The sequence below is a fragment of the Phascolarctos cinereus genome, unplaced genomic scaffold (genome assembly GCF_003287225.1).
Source record: "Phascolarctos cinereus isolate Bilbo 61053 unplaced genomic scaffold, phaCin_HiC Scaffold_9;HRSCAF=440, whole genome shotgun sequence".
Taxonomy (NCBI): Eukaryota; Metazoa; Chordata; class Mammalia; order Diprotodontia; family Phascolarctidae; genus Phascolarctos; species Phascolarctos cinereus.
Window position 1 is genome coordinate 157,743,387 of NW_027556402.1, and position 22,629 is coordinate 157,766,015.

Consider the following 22,629-nt stretch of genomic DNA (forward strand, 5'->3'; position numbering starts at 1 on the left):
GATATTTTCTTTGATCACAATCTCCTACATTTCAGTCTTTCCCTCTGCCTCATTCCTCCTAAACCTATTTGTTTTTATGTAGATGACTCAATACATCTAGCCCTTACTTCCCTCCCTAATCTGTAGTCTTACATCAGCAACTCCCTTTTGGACATCTCCACAAACTCAGCATATTCAGAATAGGTATTTCTCTCTATGTTCTAGATAGAGTGATCTGTATTTTAGCTCCTGAACTCAGCATTCCATAGTCCACCTCTATGTCTTTTCATAAGCTGTTACCTATGACTGTAATACTCCTCTTTTTTTTTTTAAACTTTTTCATGCTTAAGTGTCCTAGCTTCCTTTAAGACTCAACTCAGGTGCCCCTCTCCTTTAGGAATTTTTTCTTGATTGTCCCAGTTTTTAATGTTTTGGTTTGCTCCTGAAATGACTTTATTTTCTTATCTGTGTCCATCAATAGAGTGTAAGCTCTTAAGAACAGGAACTGTTTTGTTCTTTGTATCCCTAGAACTCATTGCAGAGTCTTATACATAGTGGACTCTTAATATTTAAAATCATATTTATTTGTGTGAATTTAATTAATTGAAGATATACTTGATGCTTTTATATTCTTATCTTATAGAAGTGCAAAATTACCAATATAAGGTAGTAGTTACAAATATTATAAAATGCCAACCTTTTAGGGTTTTAAAGAGAGGTCTAAGTTTCTGTTGCCCTCAAACCATTAGTGTCCTGCTCTCAGATGTACAGTAAGGGGTTAGTTCACCCCTTAATACTCTTAAAATCATGTTACCTTCCAGCCCAGAATTCCTAAATATACACTGTATAGTCCAGGTATTCTTCCTATCTTTTTTTTTCTTTAGTGCCATTTTTATTTCCTTGTAAAAATATTTGTAGCCTTGTGGGCCCTGTGATATCGAATCCAAATGTGGTGACTCCTCTCTCATTTATAGAAAGAAAGATTTTGTTATTTAAAACCTTCCACAATCTGGACAAAACCTATCTTTCAAGCCTTATTTTATGTTATTTTTCTTCTTGCACCTTACAGTCCAACCAAACTGACCTTCTTGCTGTCCCTTACACATGACATTTCATCTAGTTTCCATATCTTTGCAGAAGCTGTCTCCCATGCCTAGAATGACCCTTCTTACCTCTGTCTTATTTATCAGTCCTAATTTCCTTCAAAACTCAGCTCAAGTATCACTTTCTACATGAAGCCTTTCCTAGATGGTCCCAGTTGCTAATGCCTCCTCACTCTGCAAAATCACCTTGTTTCTATTTTGCATATATGTTCTGTATCCTTATACATACAAATATTATCTTCTTCAATGTATGTTAACTCCTTGAGGACAAGGACTATTTAATTTTTGTCTTTGCATCCAAAGCAGTCTTCCTAATACAATTCTTGAAATATAGTAGGTGCTTAATATATTTTTTGATTGATTATAGAAATTTTACAATATTTTCTATTTTTAAAATATTTGTTGGCCACTTTTGTCTATAACTGCTCTTATGATGTTTTGACTTAGTTGGGTGTCTCGTCCAGCTTTTCATAACCTTGTTTGTCTGCTATTTCTTTTGATTTTATAAGGCAATATTGCTCAGTCTTCCACTGTCCTCCAATCTTTAAGATGAGTTTTTATTAAATTAGTATTGTCCCTGGCTGCCATTTGTCTTCATATGGCAAGGAGATCATGTTTGCTGGCTGAGGCAGTTTCTAGGCTATTTTGGTCACTTTGTTATAGTGATGATATGTATCCCTACGAACATCCTAGTGATTGATTTATATCCTTAGTTAAACATCTTTAGAAATGGTGACAATCTGTGTCAATGTCAGTTTTTTTTTTAACACTTTCAGTATCAGCTCATTTAAATAGGTCAGGTTGGAGTTGACTCAATTGTGTGCCACACTCGTTAATTATTTTCTTCTAGTTTATTATTGATTTATCTCTTTTTCCAAAAATTTAGTGGTTTGACTGTACCCAGATGGTTAACTCAGAAATGACTTGCTGCCCCTGGAGAAATCTATGTCCTGAGGCCTACTCTGTTGATTGGTGACTGCCACTATTTCAGAAAAGGTGTCAGTCATGACTTTACTAATGTGTTCTCTTCCTCCTCTAATCACTTTGCCCCCAAACTCCCCCATCTCCTGAGTTCCCTTTATGTGTTATCTTCCTTTTTAGAATAGGACTGATTTGCTCACATGTGTATCTCCAGTGCTTAGAATAGTTCCTAGCACACAGTAGGCATATCTATTTGTTTTTTAAAAACTAATAATTTCCTGTCAAAATAGAATACATTTCATTTAAAAGAATGATTTTATTTGGGCTTTATCATGTCCTGCACCTCCCATCTCTCTTCTTGAAGAAAATATTTTTAAAGTGTAAAAGTGAAACTTCTGTATTGGCTATAAACCTCTTTGCCTCTGTTGCTTTAATTATGAAAAATGTTTTGTAATATTAATTCATATATAAATATGTGTAAACATACATATATATTCTATCTTATGCCCATTTTTCTTTGAAGTTACAGAATATTAAAATATATTAATTATTTGGATGATCTTGTTAAGTTTTTCAAAGACTTTCTCTACATCCTCATTTTCTACATCAGCTATTAATGCATAAGTGGCAATTACTATTTTTTAAAAATAAGATTAAAAGATTTTAAAGAGTCAGTGGGTAGTGGGCCAGTCTAGAAATCAGGAAGACCTTGGTTCAGGTCCTACCTCTGACATATACTGTGATGATGGGCAAGTCACTCAGCCTTTCAATTCCCCAAGCATTCTCTGTGACTCTAAGGTGGCAAGATGGTGTAATAGAACATATACTGACTGTGGAGTTTAAGTCTTCCCTCTGACATTGCTACCTATGTGACCTTAGGTAAAACAGTAGCTGTGCCATTGAATCATATGCAAATAGAGACATTTTAATCCCTTCTTTACTAAGGTATATTCCTTTAATCTATTTTATTCCTTTATATTGTTAACATTTCTCAGCTTTGTATCAGATAGTTTCTTTATCCCAGTCTTGAATGCTTTTATTTATAGTCAAAATCTCTTACTTCAAAATCATCCCTTACTCTTTGTTCACGTCATATTGATTAAATTCCTAAGTTCTGTTAATTCCTCAGCCATAATTCATCCTTTTCATGCCTTCCTTTCCACTTCTGCAACCACTAGCCAGGGTCAGGACCTGACTATCTCATGTAACATGTACAGTAGAACATACTGAGGTGCTTGAAACAACATGGAAATATTCTAGCCTTGTCATTTAGTATGAATTATTTTATGTTTGTATGTTAAGCATTGCTTAAACAGGATTTTGCGTATAGTAGAATTAAAAAAGCTAATTTAATCTTAGCTCTATCCATAGGCTCTATAGCTAGGAGCCTAATCTTTTTCTTTTTTTTTAGGCAATTGGGGTTAAGTGACTTGCTTAGGGTCACACAGCTAGTAAGTGTCAAGTGTTTGGTCTGAGGCCGGATTTGAACTCAGGTCCTCCCAACTTCAGGGATGGTGCTCTATCCACTGCGCCACCTAGCTGCCCCCATAAAAACCTAATCTTATAAGATATTTAGTGATAATCAGTAGAGAATAATAGAATTGATGTATTGCTCTTGTATTTTAAAACTAAGCAAAAAACCCTGCACATTTACCTTTGTGTTGCATACTTAATATTCATTTTTACTTCAGGTTTGGTGATGGCTACATCATGATTGGTTTTTCACATGGGTATGTTGTGGTTATTTCAACACATTTTCAAGAAATTGGTCAAGAAACCTTTCAAATTCGTGACCATAAAGATAACCTAACCAACATTGCAATATCTCAGTCATTAAATAAAGCTGCATCATGTGGAGACAGCTGGTAGGTAGCAGTCAAATTATTTTAATTATACTAAAATGGTATGTTTTTATATTAAACACCACATTTGGACTTACCAAAAATTTCACTGAAAAGGTATTTAAATAATTTTCCTCATGAAATAAAATTTGTCATAGTTATTGCTACATATTAATTTAGAATTAGCAAAAATCCCAGAAAAAGGGATTTATTGTCACTCCCAACTTTCCCAAGGATTCTGACTCTGAAGTTTGACAAATAGCAAAATAAATAACCATTCTGGATAATTAAAATAAAAAGAAAGATGCTTTCACTTCTGTTTAATTGTCATTTTGGGAAATTATCTGGATAATTGTATACTAAGTCCACTTCATTTTGCCTTTGTTTATGTTATATCTAGAAAGTTTCACATTCTTTTCTGTGATACTTTAATTCACAATGAAATATAGCTTTTGCTTTTATATACCTTTTAGAAATCTCATTTCAATAATTTTAGCAGTGTTTTAGACTGACAGGGTTACTTATGAGGTTAATATTTAAATCTAAGTAATTAATAGTGACCCTTTTCTTGATTTTCCATTTTTCTTGTTGGTCTATTTAGTTGTTATCTTCTTGTCAGTCTTCTATTTAGTTGATCACTTGATGTGGTAATAATGAAAATTCCTTTATGTTATTAGTTTGAAAGACCTGTGATTTGGTGAGTTTTGGTACAGATCAAAATTCTTTCATGTATTGTGGCAAATCAGTCATGTGGGGGCTAACCTTTTGGTAAATGGTATTGAGTAAAGTTAATAACTGCTTATTTATTTCAGTATTAAAATCCATGATTTATCAGAATTGAAAGAAATGTATGCCATAATAAATCTGGATGATGAAAATAAAGGTATAGTAACAGCTTCTCATCTTACTAGTTTTTTTTAATAGAAAAATTGTAGCTAAAAGCACATTGGAAGGAAAATGCCTAGGGGAAGAACATTTATTCACCTAAATCAACTTATCTCCATTTATCTTTTGTTTTCCCTAGCGGTTTACATTGGTTCACATTAGGAGGTTATTAGATTAAAGAAAAATACTAGGCTCTCCTTTGTTTTGAAAATATTTGTAGCATGGTTCCTATTTTTCATCTGATTTTCCATTCTACATAATACCTTGCTTCAGTTTTGGGAAGGAATGGTATTAGGCCTTTTGGGGCAATTTCCTTTTGAACTAAATTGATTCATAATCACATTATGTAACCTTTGGTTTTTAACATTATTGCATTTCCAGGTTACATTGCATGTGCTTCCTTAAATGATTTTTATAATAAATGTAAAGGAATATGGAGTAGAATTATTTATTTATTTATTTACTTGTTTATTTGGCAATTGGGGTTAAGTGACTTGCCCAGAGTCACACAGCTAGTGTCAAGTGTTTGGTGTGAGGTCAGATTTGAACTCAGGTCCTCCTGACTTCAGGGCTGGTGCTCTGTCCACTGCGCCACCTAGCTGCCCCTAGAATTATTTTTATTGCATGTTTCAATGGCTTGGCCTTACTTTGACAAATAGTCTTTGGATTTGGCAGTTTTTTTTCTGACCCATATTTATTTTAGGAATATGAAATTAATGCTATGAAATGTTAGCTTTATCTTCCTCTTTGCCTATGACAGAATAACTCAGCTTTGGATCTTCTTTAGTACTTCAACTAAATTATGCCTGAGTTCTGAGAATAAATGACTGAGAATACCAGGGAAATTACTTAATTTACTTTAATTTAGATGTTGCTGTGGTGGTGGTGGGTAAGCCTATCTTTTTACATTAGAATATTTGTCAGATAGTAAAAATCATTACATATGTTCCTAACTCTGACAAACTCCACTGGAAGGAGAAAAAAATTTTTTTTGGGCAGGATTGATCATTATGTTTGCATAGTTATCATGTAATAGAGATTCAAATTATTTTGTTTAATTTTAAAGGACAGATTAGGATTGGTGCTTCAGAAGTTACTGGGGGACAGGTTTTGACTCAATAAAAGAAAAAAAAATCCCAACAAATAGAGTGGCTCAAAGTGGAATGAACTGGCATGTAAATGAGCGTAAGAGGTTTTTCAGGCAGAGCTGGATAACCTCTTGTTGGGAATTTTATAGAGCCGTGGTGTCAAATGCAAATAGAAACAAGGCTACTAAATTGTACATAAGGATCACTACAGATAGCATATTGAATTAGAACACAATGTTATCTGTGTTATATTTTTATTTATTTTGTTAAATATGTCTTAATTATGTTTTAAACTTGTTCCTGTTGCACTGGGCCATGTGTTTGTCCACTCTATTATAGGGGACATTCATGTTTCAGATAGGGAATAACTGCTGTATTAAAATCACCATATAATCATTAAGTTCATGCACACATTTTAAGTACCTCTTTTTCTAGCTTATTATATTTTTCTAATTATTTAAAAACTGTTAAAATAAACTGAACCATGTATTACCTCTATTTATTTTTGCCATATTAATTGGAATGATTGTTGTTTACTGACATTAGGAAATGACTTTTTCATTTCATATTGCAGTTGCATATACTGTACTTTTGAAAGACAAGTAAAAATATAACTTATAAAATGTTCAATTTCTGTCTCAATGAAAGACTATTATATTTATTGAATATATATTGTTACTATGAATGTAGAATGAATGATGAAAGAATGCCTTTTAGATGTTTTATGGCTAGTTTCCATTTCTTTTATTTTATCATTTAGTTCACTTATGAGTACTGTTAATAGGAATATTAGGGCAGAAGTTTTTAAAAGCTAGACATAGAAATGTTAGAAATCATTTAGTCTAGTATGCTTATAAAATCAAATGAGCAATCTAAGATTAAATTCAAAATTAAAATATATAGTTGCAAAGTGATTAATTTTTAGTTATTTTGAGTATTTTTTTTCTGAAGAAAAATTTATATGTCTGTGCATGGTTTTGTTTTTCACAAAATGTTTTTTTAATATCTTAGGTTTAGGTTGTATGTCTTGGACAGATGATGGACAATTGTTGGCAGTGGCTACACAACGAGGCTCGCTCCATGTTTTCCTGACAAAACTTCCAGTGCTTGGAGACACTTTTAGTACTCGGATTGCTTACCTTACCTCTCTCCTTGAAGTAACTGTAACCAACCCTGTTGAAGGAGTACGAAAACTGTATGATATTTCAATTTTATTTAAAGTGATAGATCTCCAAAAGTTCTAATAAATAAGACTAATTATTTTTATAGGAGCTACCAGTCACTGTTTCTGTTGAAGTGGAACCTACCTTTATTGCAGTAGGCCTTTTTCATTTGGCTGTTGGGATGAATAACAGAGCCTGGTTTTATGCACTAGGAGACACAGGTAAATATAGAATTGATTCTGCCTCTTTAATTTGATGAATATTGGGCCATTTAATACAAATGATCTTATTATGACATATGTGTGGTTATCATCTTTAAGGAGCTAAAGTTCATTTTTTATTTACTGTGTTCCTTATTTGCCAGTATTGCTGTACTAAGAAAGATTTTTCTAGACTTTGATTCATCTAAAATTAGTTAGTATGTATGCAGACATAATTCTGCCAATCTCAGTAGCAAGATTAAGTGTTAAATAGGCAACTAAATATGAAACCCTCGAATATCTTGTGAAGTCAAGCAATGTGGACCTGTATTGCCTATGCCATTATTCTTCCTAAGAATTAATGAATGTAATTCATTGCTTTTGAAGCCATGGGAAAGATAGCTAGGTGCCCAGGGTGCTACATTGTGTGGGGCACAGAAGATAGAAGAATCTCTAGAATCACAGAAACTCAGGGTGGAAAGAGAACTCAAGGACATCTAGTCCAGCCTGTATGAGAACAACAGTCCCTTTGCAAATTTGACATAGCTGATAAATGCTTATTCAGCTTTCCCTTGGAAACTCTTAAATGAAGAGGAAACTATCAATTCCTGAGGGAGACTGTTTTACTTTTGGATAAATCTTATTGTTAGGCAGTTTTTCTCACATTGAGTCCTAATGACTTTTCTCGAAATTCCATTCCCTGCTGCTAGTTCTGCTCTCTGGAGGCAAGTAGAACTTAAGGCTGCCTTCTACATGATAGCCTTTATAATACATAAACATAGCTATCATGTACCTGATGAATCTTCTCAAAAACAAACATTTATATTTCCTGTATTCAGTCTTCATAGACCTTCCTCTGTATATGCTTTAGTTCCTCCTAAAAGGTGGTGTCCAGAACTGAACACAGTGACTAGGAAGGAGTATCCTAGGACTGTCACCTCCCTTGTTCTGGACCTATACTTCATTTAGTAAAGGCTATGATAGTACTAGCTTTTTGGATTGCTATATTTTACTGTTGATTTGTTTTGAAATTGCAGTCTACCCCAAACTCCCAGATGTTTTCACTATCATTATAATAACTTTACTCCAAAATGAAATTATTTGGCTGGCATAACTTATTTTTAAAATTTCCTTTTTAAAAAAATTTTAATTAATTAATTTTTAGTTTTCAGCATTTACTTTTATAAGATTTTGAGTTCTAAATTTTTTCTTCCTCCCTTCCTTCCTTCCTACCCAAGGCAGCTTGCAATCTGATATAGGCTATACTTGTACAGTCTTATTAAACATGTTTTCACATTAGTCATGTAAAGAAGAATCAGAACCAAAGGGAAAAACCTCAAGAAAGAAAAAACAACAGAAAAAAGAGGAAATGGTATACTTCGATCTGCATTCAGACTCCATAGTTTATTCTCTGGATGTGGATAGCATTTTCCATCATAAGTCTTTTGGAATTGTCTTAGATCATTGCATTGCTGAGAAGAGTTAAATCTATCACAGTTGGTCATCGTACAATGTTGCTGTTACTGTGTACAATGTTCTCCTGGTTCTGCTTAATTCACTTAGCATCTTTATGTAAGTCTTTCTAGGTTTTTCTGAAATCCACTTGGTATAACTTATTCTTAATGAAGCCATGCTGGCTGTTAGTGATTCCTACTTCTTTTTGTTGTTGTTAGGTTGTTTCAGTCATGTCTGACTCTTTGTGATTCTATTTGGGATTTTCTTGGCAAAGATACTAGAGTGCTTTACCATTTCCTTTTCCAGCTTGTTTTACAGATGAGGAAACTGAGGCAAATAGGGTTAAGTGACTTGTCTAGGGTCACAAAACTAGTAAGTATCTGACGCTGGATTTGAACTCAAGTCTTCTTGATTCCAGGCCTGGCACTTTATCCACTGCACCACCTAGCTGCCCACTTTTAAGTGCTTGTGAAATATCACTTCTTGGCCATTTATACACCATCTGCTGTCACATTGGCCATTATCCTAATCTCCACCAACCAGAATCTTAGACTCTGCCTTTTGGATGTTGAACTCTTATAGGGAGGCATTTGCCTTATCTTGCCTATGACCAGACGTCTGTGCCATTTCCTGGCCATTTTTATATTATCTTGCCCATTCCTTTACCTTTACAACTCCCCTTTTTGTGTTGCTTTCCTCTATTTGAATATTTTTTGTCCTTCATTTTTGAAGAGGATCTTGACTTGCTCGTGAATTGGATTTAATTGAGGCAGAGTTGCACGAAATCGTCAGCCTCACTCTCCCAGAGTTGTCAAAGCCCAGTGGCAGGACAAAAGTCAGGATGGTGGCAATGGTCTGAGATACAGTGGATGACTTTGGTGTCATCAGTGTCTGACCAAGCTCTAAGTGCTCCATGGTGCCTACTTTAATAACCTTCATGGCCTTTGGAACAAATTGTTCTCATCTGCCTGTTCCTCTAGGGGAAGTCTTCATATGCTTGGGGTAGATATCCCTCCTTGGGGGGGGCCGGTGTTGAGGCTTATTGCTTACACTCACTCTGGTTTAGCTCATTTGCTGAGATGGTTTTACTGGAGTATGGCCATTGTGCATGCTATAGCTTCTTGGTGTTACGGGTAAGAGTTGAGTGACATTGGACACCAAAGGTGGATGAGCAGTCTTGAAAAGGGCGCTCGGCAAGCCCTCACACCAGAGGTGCTCCCTGAATGCCCCATGATCTTCTTAACTGCAGGGACTATCGTGCATGCTTATGTACTGTTGAGTGTATGTCCCTTTCCAGTTATTTTTTTTTATGTGTTGCCTTTCCTTGTAAGCTCCTTGAGAGTTGGGACCATCTTATTTTCCTATTTTTTGTCCCCAGTGCTTAGCACAGTGCCTGGCATATAGTAAGTGTTTAATACATGCTATCATCTCCCTCAGAGGTAATTAAAATGCTTTGGTCTGGAACAGAAATCCAGGAAAGTAAATCTTTATGTTTTCATGGGCAAACAGTGTGAAAAATACTTACCTGAAAGGGACCCTATTCTTTTCATTTCCAAGTTTTGGGGATCATTTGGTCTTATCAAGTTACTAAATGTAGTTTGGGGAAGGTCACATTCTAGCACATTCAACACTGCCAGAGTTATTGCCCAGAACAGGTCTGTGTTGCATCCATCCAGATTCTAAGCCAGAACTTCCTCTCCAGTGTCAGAGTTATGGTGATATTTGTAGTGTAGTTGAGGCACAGAAGTTTCTCCACATAGGCTATATGTTTTTGCTGTTAAGCTAGCCTCAGAAGCCCAAATTTCTGGATGGATCTACTGTTCACTAGGATAGAAAAGGCAGCTCTAGGAGACTTTTCTAAAGAAAATTGAAAGACAGCATTCATCTGGTTCTCTATTTCAACTACTATTTTGTGAAAAAGAAGACCACAGAATTATGGCTTTGAGGAAGAAAGACTATCAGACTACTATTTTGTTGCCATTCTTGGTATTATATTTTCTATATGGGCTTCTCTGCCTTGAAACCTTGGTTTCCGTCATATATTTCAGTCCTTTAAACTGATATTCTTGAGGAATTCTGATTCCTAGCCTCTGGTTTCTGTTTTACTTGGATCCTGATTTTGACTGTACTCTCCTTTTCCTAGAGGGGTTTTTCCACTGTGGTCCAGTGATTGCCTTAATTATAGGCATAAGTTAGCCACCCTGCAGAGGATGTAACAAATCAGACAAGATCCCTTGAACATAAGGAATCTGCCTCTATCTAGTAAGAGCTAATAGTGCCAAGGCATAGGCTGGTGACTCCATTGGTATTTTTATGCACACTCTGCAGTTCCTTTTTTGTACCATACAATGTGCCAATTTGTACTTGTACAGGTTTTACAAAAGGTCACTGTTGATTTCAGAAATATTGTTCATAAATTGTTGCTGGTTTTCCCCTTCTTTTCTCATTAGTGTCTCAGTTAAACAACTTTTAAAATTCAAACACAGTGTCACTGGGCTCAAAGCTTATGATTTTTTTTTTTGTGCAAAAGATTTTTAAACTGCAGAACCAATAAAAATAACATTCAGCTATCTGATTCTTAATGTAAATGAGTTTGGAGCTGAGAATACTGAGAATAAATACCTTCTGAGATTATCTTCAATTTATCCTGTATGTATCTTGTTTGTTTGTGGTTGTTTGGATGTTAATTCCCCCAGTAAGTTGTGAGATCTTTGAAAGTGAGTATTTTTTTGGCCTTTCTTTATATCCCCCAGTGCTTAGCATATAGTAGGTACTTAATAAATGCTTGCACTCTGAGTGACTGAAACTACGTTCATATACCACAATTTGTTTAGTCATTCCTCAATATGTGGGTACTGCCTTAGTTTCCAGTTTTTGACTACTATGAAAGGAGCTGCTATAAATATTTTTGTATAAATAAATCTCTTTGGAGTATAAAACATTGTAGGGGTTTAGGTGGGTGAAAGGGCATACATAGTTTAGTAACTTTTGGACCATAATTACCTGTAGCTTTCCAGAATGGCTGATCTAACCCACAGCACCTCCAGCAGTGCACAAATAAGCTTGGTTCCCATGGCCCCTCCAACAGCTGTCATTTCCTTTTTTTGGTCATCTTTGTTAATTTGATGAATGTGTGGTAGCATCTCAGAGATGCCTTAATTTGCATTTCCCTCATTCATTATTAGTGATTTGAACATTTTTAATATGGTCATTTCCTGGTTTGTATTTCTTCCTTTGAAAACTGCCTGTTGATATCATTTGACTATTTGTCTACTGGGGAATAGGTCTTAGTCTTACAAATTTAAATCTATTCTTATTTATCTCTGATATGGGCCCTTTATCAGAGAAACTTGCAAAAATTTTTCCTATTATTTCCATTCTGATTTTAACTGCATTAGATTGTTTGTGAAAGCTTTTAAATTTTAGATGATCAGAATTATTCATTGTATCTTCTGTGATCCTCCCTTTTGCTCTAGTAAACATGATCTCTTTCCCTATCCATAGATCTGACAGGTCATTTCTTCCTTGCTCTTCTAATTTGTTTATGATATCATCTTTTAAGTCTAAGACATGTATCCATTAGGAATTTATCTTGGTATACTGTTTGATATCTTGGTATAATGTTTGATAAGTACCTAATTTCTAGTTTGCAGCTATTTTGAAAACTATTCATGTTCATTGATATCGGGGAGATTCTTCTTAAACAACAAAATCACCAAGTGGGCAACCAAAAAGTGACCTTGCTAGTCATGTGTCACTATACCTGGAAAAACCAGTTTCATTTTTTTGAATGTTGACTTATGTAATCCTTAGTATATAGAGGAGGTAAAACTTAAACTATTAAATTGTTTTTCCTGACTTACATAGGTGTCAAAAAACTGAAAGATATGGAATATCTGGGGACCGTTGTTAGTATGAGTCTTAATTCTGACTATGCTGCTGTGCTCTTTGAGGGAAAAGTTCAGTTACACATGGTAAGGATACACTATATTTGTGCTCTGGAATGGCTTCTGCAAATTTTCTATTGGGTAATTCTGCCAATGGAGCCTGCTAAACAAGTTTACATCCTATTGTACTGACCTCCTAATCCCAGTCATTCTGTTTTACTTCCTTAGGTGCAAGCGGTTTACCCAAATACCTCCTCCCAAACATTCGCTCTTATTCTATTTGAGGCTGCCTGTCTTGTCTCAAATATGGAGTAGTTCAATAATTATGTAGCCCATTCTACTGTTTTCTTTAGAGACCTGAATCTATTGTTCACTAACTCCCTTCTATTCTCAAAATTTTTAACTGATTCACCATTACCTCTTTGCTATCTTCTGAAGCTATCACATTACTTGCAATTATTGAAGAATTAACCCAGTGCTTTGCATTTTCTGGTTTAGCCAAGGCAATTTTTATCACTTGTGACCACAAAAGAAGAATAAGACTACATATACATACTAACAGCCTATCATGGGACTTGGCTTGTGCAAATAGGCTTGGAGATAGGAAATAAGAGATGATGTGTGGGAAACAGTGAGTGAATCAGTTTGACTGGAACTTAGAGAGGTAAAGGAAAGTAATATGCAATAAGCCTGGAGATGAAGGCTGGAGCTAGATTGTGAAGAACTTTAAAGGGAGTCCACTGATGCTTCTTGAATGGGAGAGTGAGATGATCAAACCTGTGCTTTAGGAATATCAATTTGTCAGCAGTGTGGAAGATGGATTGGAGATGGAGAAACCTGGAGGCCCAATTAGATGGCTCCTTCAAAAGGATGAAGTTCAAAGGATGAAGTGATGAGGACCAAAAAACTAGGGTAGTGGCATTATGAGTAGAGAGATGAGGTGGAATTAAAAGATGTTGTGGAAGTAGGATTGTTAAGATGATAATAAAGCATATGATCTGAAGGAGGTGAATGAGAGAGAATGATTGATGATGATACTGAAGTTGTGAAGGTGGGGAACTGGAAGGATGGTGGTAATCTCCCAGAAATAGGGAAGTTAAAAATAAGGAATGATTTTGGGGGAAAGATAACAAGGTCTGTTTTGGACATGTTGAATTAGAGATGGCCATGGAAATAGAGCTCACAAGAGAGAGATAGAGCTGCATATATAGTTCTGGGGAGTTATTTGCATAGAGGTGGTAGATGAACCCATGGGAACTGATGAGATCATGGAGAAAGAGTTTGTAAAGAAAAAAGAAGGCCTAGGATAGAGCCCTTGGATATATTCATATATGTAACATGAGATGTGGATGGTGATTCAGCAAAGGAGGCTGAGAAGGAGCAGCCAGATAGGTAACAGGAGAAGAAAGGGTAGAACACTCTTCTCTACTACATAATTTCTCCTCCCTTAGCTTCATAAACATCATGTCCTTATGGCTATCCTCCTGCATCTCTGTGTCTCCTTTACTTCCTTAATATATTGTTGCTCAAGAGTCTTTCCACATAAAGATTGGGTCCTACCTTCTGCACTGATGATCAAGATAATTTTGAGGAAGAATGTGTAATAATTTATCTATTGAGACTCTTCTTTTGGCTTTCTGGTATTAAGAGTAATGATCAATTTACTTATTGCTTATATAATCTTAAGCATTACTACTGCTATTCAGTACAATATGCAGTATCTTAATTTGCACTATCTTTTTGAAATTATTATCCATGTCACAAAAGAAAGTCTTATTTTTTGTGCTTAATATTTTACCATCTATGATTTTTCTAATTTCACGACTTTTGAAATTTGAGCTCCAGGTACCATGGGTCCATGTACTACTCTATGAGACCAATTAGTAGAGTAATTGAGAACAGTCAATAGGAAGGAAAGAATCCTTCTGAGGGGAAAAGGAAGGGATGATGCAAGGGAAAAAAACCCATGAACGTAAATTCAATGACGAGATTGAGTCCAAAGTGTGACAGAATATCACATCTGACGGGTGAAGTGAGAGCCTGAGTTTACAGTAGGTGATTTGAAAAATCTGTGGAATCAATTTGTTATATGCCAGAGTAAAAGAATTAAATAGAATAGTGGTAGACCACACGAGATAAGTTTTCATTCAGTGGCTTGCTAAATACAGCATTCTTCCATGTTGGCAGCGTGCCTAGCCATGTTCTTTCAGAGAGAGTTAATTTACTGTATCATTGTATTATTATTTCATTTCATATTTTAGATAGAAAGTGAAATTTTGGATGGTCAAGAAGAAAGAGAAACTCGTCTTTTCCCAGCAACAGTTGATGAATACAGAATTTTGTGCCACACGTTAACTGGTGATTTTCTGATCTATGGTACTGATGTATGTATGTCATTTTCATTTGTTATGTAATTCATTATGTAGGAGTTGCTAAGTTTTATTATTTTTAATTCTTGAAACCTACAAAAACCCCAAAGAAAAATTTATCATAAAAATCATCTAATCTTTTGCTCTGGGGATAGCTAAGAATGTAAAAAAATCCCCAAAACCAACCATCTTACTTGGATCATTTATATGTTCCATGTGAAGAATTAGATTACTTGGCCTCTTGAAATTGCTTTGTTTTTAAAGAGCTTTAAAACTTATTTTTCTTACTCAGTGCTTTCATGTAATTGTTTTTTTAATTTGAAAGGTACACTTTGTCGGAAATTGGGCTAACTGGGTTTTTCAGGTCACTGTTGTACTATTTGGTATATTGGAACAGTAACAATGAACTATTGCCATTAATGCTAAGAATATTATTCATCATTTAAATTGTATCAGGCGTTTTAAATGGAAGTGACCACCTTGTTTACAATGCATATATCTTCATATTGAAAATAAAGAGTATAAAAACTCTTTTGAATAAAAATTGAACTAAATAAAATTCATTTTAACAAACATTGATTAAATACCTTATCATAGGAAAGGTGCAATTCTAGCCTCTGAGTTATACAAAGATAAGTAACCCACATTTCCTAACATCTGGGAGTTTATTGAGTTGATTAAATTCTATGACTGTGCACAGATGCACAAAGTATAGATAACCAGCAAGATTAGTTATCCTAACTGAAGGAGGAAGATTTTATTGTTCAGTTGGTTTTCAGTCGTGTCTGACATTTTATCACCCCATTTGGGGTTTTCTTGGAAAAGATACTGGAGTGGTTTGCTATTTCCTTCTCCAGCTCATTTTACAGATGAAGAAACTGAGGCAAACAGGGTTAAGTAACTTGCCCAGTGTCGCAAGTGTCTGAGGTCAGATTTGAACTGAGGAAAATGAATCATCCTGCCTCCAGGCCCAGCACTCTATCCACTGCACTACCTACCTGCTAGACAAATTTTAGCTCTGGCAAGTTTGTCATTAAGAATTGTTGATGGGATAGGAATCATAACTAAAAGGAGTTGGGTAGAGGTATTCTTCATTCAAAAGGTACAAGATAGATAAAAGGAGTAGTGGTAGAAAATCATTGCATATTAAGAAGATAAAACCACATACCAGAGTGGGAATACATGAAGGGTGAAGGAACAGAAAGAATATTGTCATTGGAGTATACTACAGACCACCTGGACAGAAAGAAGAAACAGATGAGGAACTGGGAAACATCACAAACCTGGTACAGCAGCATGATATTTAAATGGTGAGACTTTAATTATCCATCATCTGTTGGAGCTCTCTCTCTCTCTTTCTCTCCATTTCTCTTCTTAGTTCAAATGTAGTGGCTTCACTGTAATTCACGAAAAAAGATCTTATTATAGAAATTTTAAAATATGTTGTGCTTTTTTTTTTGTGGTCAGTTCTTTTAGGTTCATCCTTAAATACTCTTGGGATGACTTTACTTAGTTGGTTCTCTCACTATACTCTCTATAAACCTTCCCACCCCCTTGTATTACTTTTTTTAAAAAAAATGATGTGACAGTGTTTATAATGTTTTACCATCCCCATGAGATTTAAAAAAAATTATGTTGCTTTTTTTTTGGGTTAACATCACAACTAATCTCTAATATACCCCTCTACACTGCTCTCCCTTGTTAACATGAAAAAAAGTCACATTAAACAACCAACACTGTGGCTTGGTCTAACAGTTTATGTAAAATTCTCCTCTGCTGAGGAGAAATATCTTTCTTTATCTGTTATCTGGGGCCAATATTGATCATTAAAATTAATAAGAATTTACCTGCCTTTCATTGATGTTTTTACTTATAATCATTGTATATTTTCCTCCTGGCTCTGTTTACCTCACTGCATCAGTTCATACAGCTCTTCTCATATTTTTGTAGTTTCTCATGCATCATTTCCATGGCACCACATGGTAGATTGTTACAATTCATAATACAATTCAGTCAGATATTCCTCAGTAGTTGGGCAAACTTTGCTTGCAATTTTTGCTACTGTAAAAGTGCTACCATAGATCTTTTTTTTATATATGGGGCATTTCTTTCTATATTTGACTTTGAAATAAATATGTAGTGGTGATATTGCTGGGTCAAGTGATATAAACAGGTTAGTGATTTACCTTTCATAATTGCAAATTTTCAAAAACTATTAACGTACTTTCTCACAGCCTCTCCAGTACTAAGTATTTTAATCATCTGCCAGTTTGTTCGTTGTCAGATAAAACCTCAGTTTTAACTTCTCTTATTATTGATTTGGAGGATGCTTACATATTTCTGTACATTCTGTACATATTCATGTAACATTTTGATAGTTTGCAGTTCTCTTGGTCACAAGATCTTGATTTTACAGTATGTTTGTGTCTTTGTAAAGTTTTACAAATGTGTTTATATTCTAAAACAGTGTTATTCTTGCCAAGCTTCCCTTGGCAAGGAGACACATGCTCATTGGTTGAAGTGGTTTCTAGACTTTTTTGTTTCCTTCATTGTATCGTTTGATTCACATCAGTTAGTAAATGGTGAAATTCAAGCTGCTCGTAAGATTTCTGAGTAAGGTCGGCCTACAGTTCTCTGTCGCACAAGCTATTTCTTTGGCTCTTAAGAAGAAATTGAATCATTTTGTCTTTGGATGCCTTTTAAAAATTCTTTTATGCATTTGCCATTTTTTGTGGGTGTGTCAGTAAATTCCTTTGTTTCTGGGCATAAGTGCAAGGATTAGAAAGGTGATCAGGTTCTCCTGTCCATTCCTCAATATTTAGCAGAAAATGCTTTCTTAAATGTATAGTTATATGGTAAATGCCATTGAAAGGGGTGAAAACAAAACAACACATAAATCACTTATATTTCAATAAAGTTTATTGAAAGATGTGAGTTATTGAAGGAAATGAGTTTTATAGCTGGCCAGATCTTGTATTAATGGTGATTATAGGGAGCATGAAAGCTTCTAGTTCCCTTTTGGATATTTTTTGCATTATGGGCCTATTACTCTGCCAGCTTTCTTTGTTCTAATACTAGCACCAGTATCTATGTGAAGGTTGCATGATAAGTCTTTGGCAGCAATGTAATTTGAGGCTGAATTGCTCTTATAAAGAAAAGGCTCTGCTTCTCACCTCCTTGTCAGTGAGGCCCTGATTCTCTGAGTGTTCTTGAAAATTTAAGAACTCTAATAAGCCAGGGCACATATTCATATCTTTTCCATTCTTTGAGATAATTCTGTTATGGTACATATTTAAGACTCTCAGAAGCCTCAGATGTGAGAGCTTGTTGCTGGGGGAGGCAAACCTATAATAGGCTAGTTCTTCAAATTAAACTAAATATTATATACAATGAATGTCCTTGGGAGGTAGCAGTCATCTCAGGATGGGCAGTGTTCATCTTGGACATCAATAAATATCCTGAGAATGACTGTGATAGAAACTACGTGGGGAGAGAGAGAGAGAAAGGAGAAAGCCTTGTGACAAAGTTTTAAAGGGAAAAAAGTTTGTTGAATTTTTGGCACACAAATTTATGAAGCTACAAGCAGCTATACTTCAAAGAAAATGATTAATTAACTCATATATAAGTGAAAAGGATTAAATTAAACTATGGTTAATACAAATATTTATTCTGCTTAGGAATTTACCAAAATGGAAATTGCACTTATAGTTTCAGTAAATGAAAACAATAGCCCCTTCTTCAAAGCCCAACATTTCATCTATGCCAGGAATCCACAGGAAGTGTTATGGCAGTGCCATCCAAGGAGATTTACTAGTCTCTTCTCCCCACAAGACAGCCTTTCATTCCTGCCAGGATAGGAAACAGAAGGTTGGGGTTGGAGACCTCTCTGGTTTCCTCAGAGAGGAATACTTGGCTGGAATGATATGTATCTGTTTCCTTAAATGTTATTAGTCTAGGGGATGTGATTTAATCTAATTTCTGATTTGTTTTGTCATATTTAGGGAGGGAAAGAAGATACCACAGTACCACAGTGTATATCCAAGGCTTTTTATGCCTTTCCTACCAAATACCAATTTCACAATGAACACACATAAAGATTAGCAAAGAAAGCCCATTTATCTGAATTGGTAGTAAAAGAGAAGTCAAAGAACGTATACATAGAAGGATATATACACTAGACAATAGAGTGAAGGAACTTTCCCATTGGAAGGAAGGTAACTCATCTCAGCTAAAAGAGAGAATACTTAATCTCACCTAAAGGGAAATTCCCCAAAGACTCTAGTGTGTAGCAAGCTGAAGATAGTGACATGATAGAGACTGCCAACTTCTTTCATGTCTTTCTGGAGTCTTTTCCTTTGGCAATCTAAAGTGGGATTGTCTTCATCCATCTTCCTTCTCAAAGGTGGAAGCCAGAAGCACTCAAAGCAGTTTGAAGCTTGAAGAAGACCTGAAGCTTGAGGAATCCCAAAGAAGATTGAAGAAACCGTAGATCTTTCCAATCCTCAATTTCACTCTGCCCCACATATAAAGTAGGGCATTCATCTTCACATTTGAGGAAATAGTTCCATACTAATGGGCTTCAGCATTATTGCCAAATTATCAAAGGGGTTACATCTGTATTGGCTGAGGCACAAAAAGCGTTTAGGAGTATAAATAACCTTTTATTGATTTGATCATTATTGAATAAGCTGCCCAAAAGTACTATAATATTTGTATTGAATACTTTGTTGATTAACACTAATACTAAGCCTTAGATTCAGTTCTACACCTATGACTTTTTAAAATCTCAGTGGAAAGAACCCATTTAAAGTAATCACCACTTATAAAATACCAATCTTAATTCATATTTTTGGACATGTAAAATGGACCATAATAGATATGGAAATTACCTGAATAAAAATTCACACAATATTAAGGAAATACAGGGCCCATCCACCTAAGGTTCTATAGAAAGATTATCAGAAAGGAAGAGATGGATTGATAAACATTCTCAGAGGACATAAGAAATAGATTAAAAACTCTTGCAACAAACATATTACTTCAGCCAGAAATAGTAAAGGCTGGTTCGGTCATCTTGGCAGCAGATCTGTGGCTGAGGGTCTTCCAGCACCACAGGCAGGAAGATGGTGGCCACAAAGAAGATGAAAAAGTCACTGGAGTCCATCAGCTTGAGGCTTCAGCTGGTCATGAAAAGTGGCAAATACGTGCTAGGCTACAAACAGACCCTGAAAATGATCTGACAAGGGAAAGCCAAATTGGTCATCTTAGCCAACAACTACCCAGCCTTGAGGAAATCCGAGATTGAATATTGCACTATGTTGGCCAAAACTGGTGTACATCACTACAGTGGCAATGACATTGAATTGGGTACAGCATGTGGGAAGTACTACAGAGTATGTACACTGACTATCATTGATCCAGGTGATTCTGACAATCATTAGGAGCATGCCAGAACAGACCAGTGAAAAGTAAACTATACAAAAGTATTCTTCAATAAACTGGCCATAACTTGTTTTTTTAAAAGAAATAGTAGACTGACAATAGAGATTTGCCATTGGATTCATCAAATGTAACCAAATGTGATTTACCTTCAGACAGAGCTTATAGAACAGCTTAGATCCACCAGTGGAATCAAAAGGCCAATCATGGGTGACATAAATATGAAATAAACCAACAATATTTTGACAGAGAAGTATTTTTTAAACGACTGGGTCATGCAGAAGAGCAACTTTCTATTTGTTTATAGAAAGGTAGAGATTTTTCATGGCTATTTAGTAACAAGTCACCTCTATCAGAAATTACAGAAGGATTTTCTATAAGAATACCCTTAAGGTTTAGTTTTGCCTTCTACTTCCCACTCTAGCTCCCTTTTATCTATTGATTTCCCCTACTTGAAAGTAGGCTTCTTGAGGGCTGGAACTATCTTGCTTGTTTTTGTAATTTTAGCATTTGGCACAGTTTCTGGCACATGGTGAACTCTTAATAAATGCTTTGTAATTTAGTTTATTTAAGAAACCCATACTTTGTGATCGATGCAGATTATGTAAGAAAGCAGTGGGAACTATGCAACACAGCATTGCAGGTTGCAAATAATTTTCATTTACTGAATATTTAATAAGATACAACTTGGTGGCTAAAATTATACATAAGAAGCTCAGAAACTAGGAGACAACAAATTGTTATGCTACAAATACAGCTATCAAAATAGCTCTGAGAATTCAACAAACTGTACTAGAACAAAATTTCTCATTCTTAGACTATCACCATCAACTTAAATGTTCGCACACTGAAAAGAATAACTACAGTAAAAGGAAGAACAGTAAAAGATTTGATTTTTTTTCTCAACATTAAATGCAGAAATGTTCATAGGAGAATTTGAAGAAATCAGCTAAAGGATTTAAAATGTTTTGGGGAAAATGTCTGAAATAAATATAAAACCTAGGGTCACATTGAATTTTTCATTTGGAAATAATTTTATTCCTAGTTGCTGATTGTGTAGAAGAAATATACAGTTTCTGATATCTTCTTTGTCCAGCCAATATAATATAGAATACAATACAGTAGGGCTTTATCCTAAAGAATTATCTAATGTAAAAATGCCTTATGTGGCAACACTCTTTATATTTCCCCAAGCATTGGCCCTGAAAGGAAGGATATGTTAGAGATGATCCAGTTGCTCCATGCATCTCTTGAGTTTTCTTGCCTGTTCTCACACTGAAATGGCCATAAATATACTTCTCTTTCATTTGTAGTGGATCTTGCCTGTGCCACTGTATGATCTCTGTTTCAGATGGTATATAGAGGGTTTCAAGATGAGGTGTTGAGGCTATTAAAAGAGGCTTTCCTCCTTTACATTGTTCTTTTGAAAATACAATTTGAATGTGCTAAAGGAAAAGTGAATTCCTGATTGTTCTGTTTAAAGATTAGGTAATTAGGTAGAAATAATTTCTCAGTTCAGTTTTAAATTTCATTATGTAAAGTAGTTAGATTATTAGTGTTTTCCCTTCTAATAAATCTTAATATTTTAATTTACAGGAATGTCTTTTTCAATTTATTTTTAAAATTCTGAACTTAATACCAAGAAACGAATATTTCTATATATAAAATAGAACAGAAAAGGGGAACTATAAATGTGAAAGCATGAATTTTGATCACATGTAGCTGGATTTTAAAAAATAAGTAAAAAATTCAACATACTACCTGCTTTTAAAAAATTTAGTTGATGTCTTGTTCTTACATGGCCAAAATTTCTCCTATTATCCTTCTCTCTTCTGTTTCCTAAAGGCTTTCTCATATAACAAATATCTTTTATTTTATTTTTATTATTTATTTATTTAGGCAATTGGGGTTAAGTGACTTGCCCAGGGTCACACAGCTAGTAAGTGCTATGTGTCTGAGGCCGAATTTAAACTCAGGTACTCCTGACTCCAGGGCAGATGCTCCATCCACTGCGCCACCTAGCTGCCCCAACAAATATTTTTTAAAAAAGAATGAAGAAAAATATTAACAAAATTGAAAAAGACCGAAAATATATGTAATGTTCCATATCTATGAACCTCCTCTCATCTCTTCAAAGAAGCAGGGCTGGGATATCTTCTTATATCTTTAATTTGGGCCCATGCTTATTCTTTTTAATTTTTGCTTTTTTTTTTTGTGAGGCAATTGGGATTAAGTCACTTGTGTAGGGTCACAACAGCTAGTGTCAAGTGTCTGAGGCTGGATTTGAACTCAGGTCCTC

The 22,629-nt window shown here is 35.0% G+C and overlaps 1 protein-coding gene across 1 annotated transcript in view; it reads left to right on the forward strand.

The window, feature by feature from the left end:
* Positions 1–22,629, forward strand: part of LOC110211898 (WD repeat-containing protein 19-like) — a 180,673-nt gene that overhangs the window by 45,373 nt on the left and 112,671 nt on the right. Inside the window, exons 9-14 of the mRNA XM_020991511.2 lie at positions 3,695–3,868; positions 4,657–4,727; positions 6,829–7,001; positions 7,087–7,201; positions 12,503–12,609; positions 14,784–14,906. Coding sequence (XP_020847170.1) covers positions 3,695–3,868; positions 4,657–4,727; positions 6,829–7,001; positions 7,087–7,201; positions 12,503–12,609; positions 14,784–14,906 — 763 coding nt within the window. The remainder of the gene's footprint in view (positions 1–3,694; positions 3,869–4,656; positions 4,728–6,828; positions 7,002–7,086; positions 7,202–12,502; positions 12,610–14,783; positions 14,907–22,629) is intronic.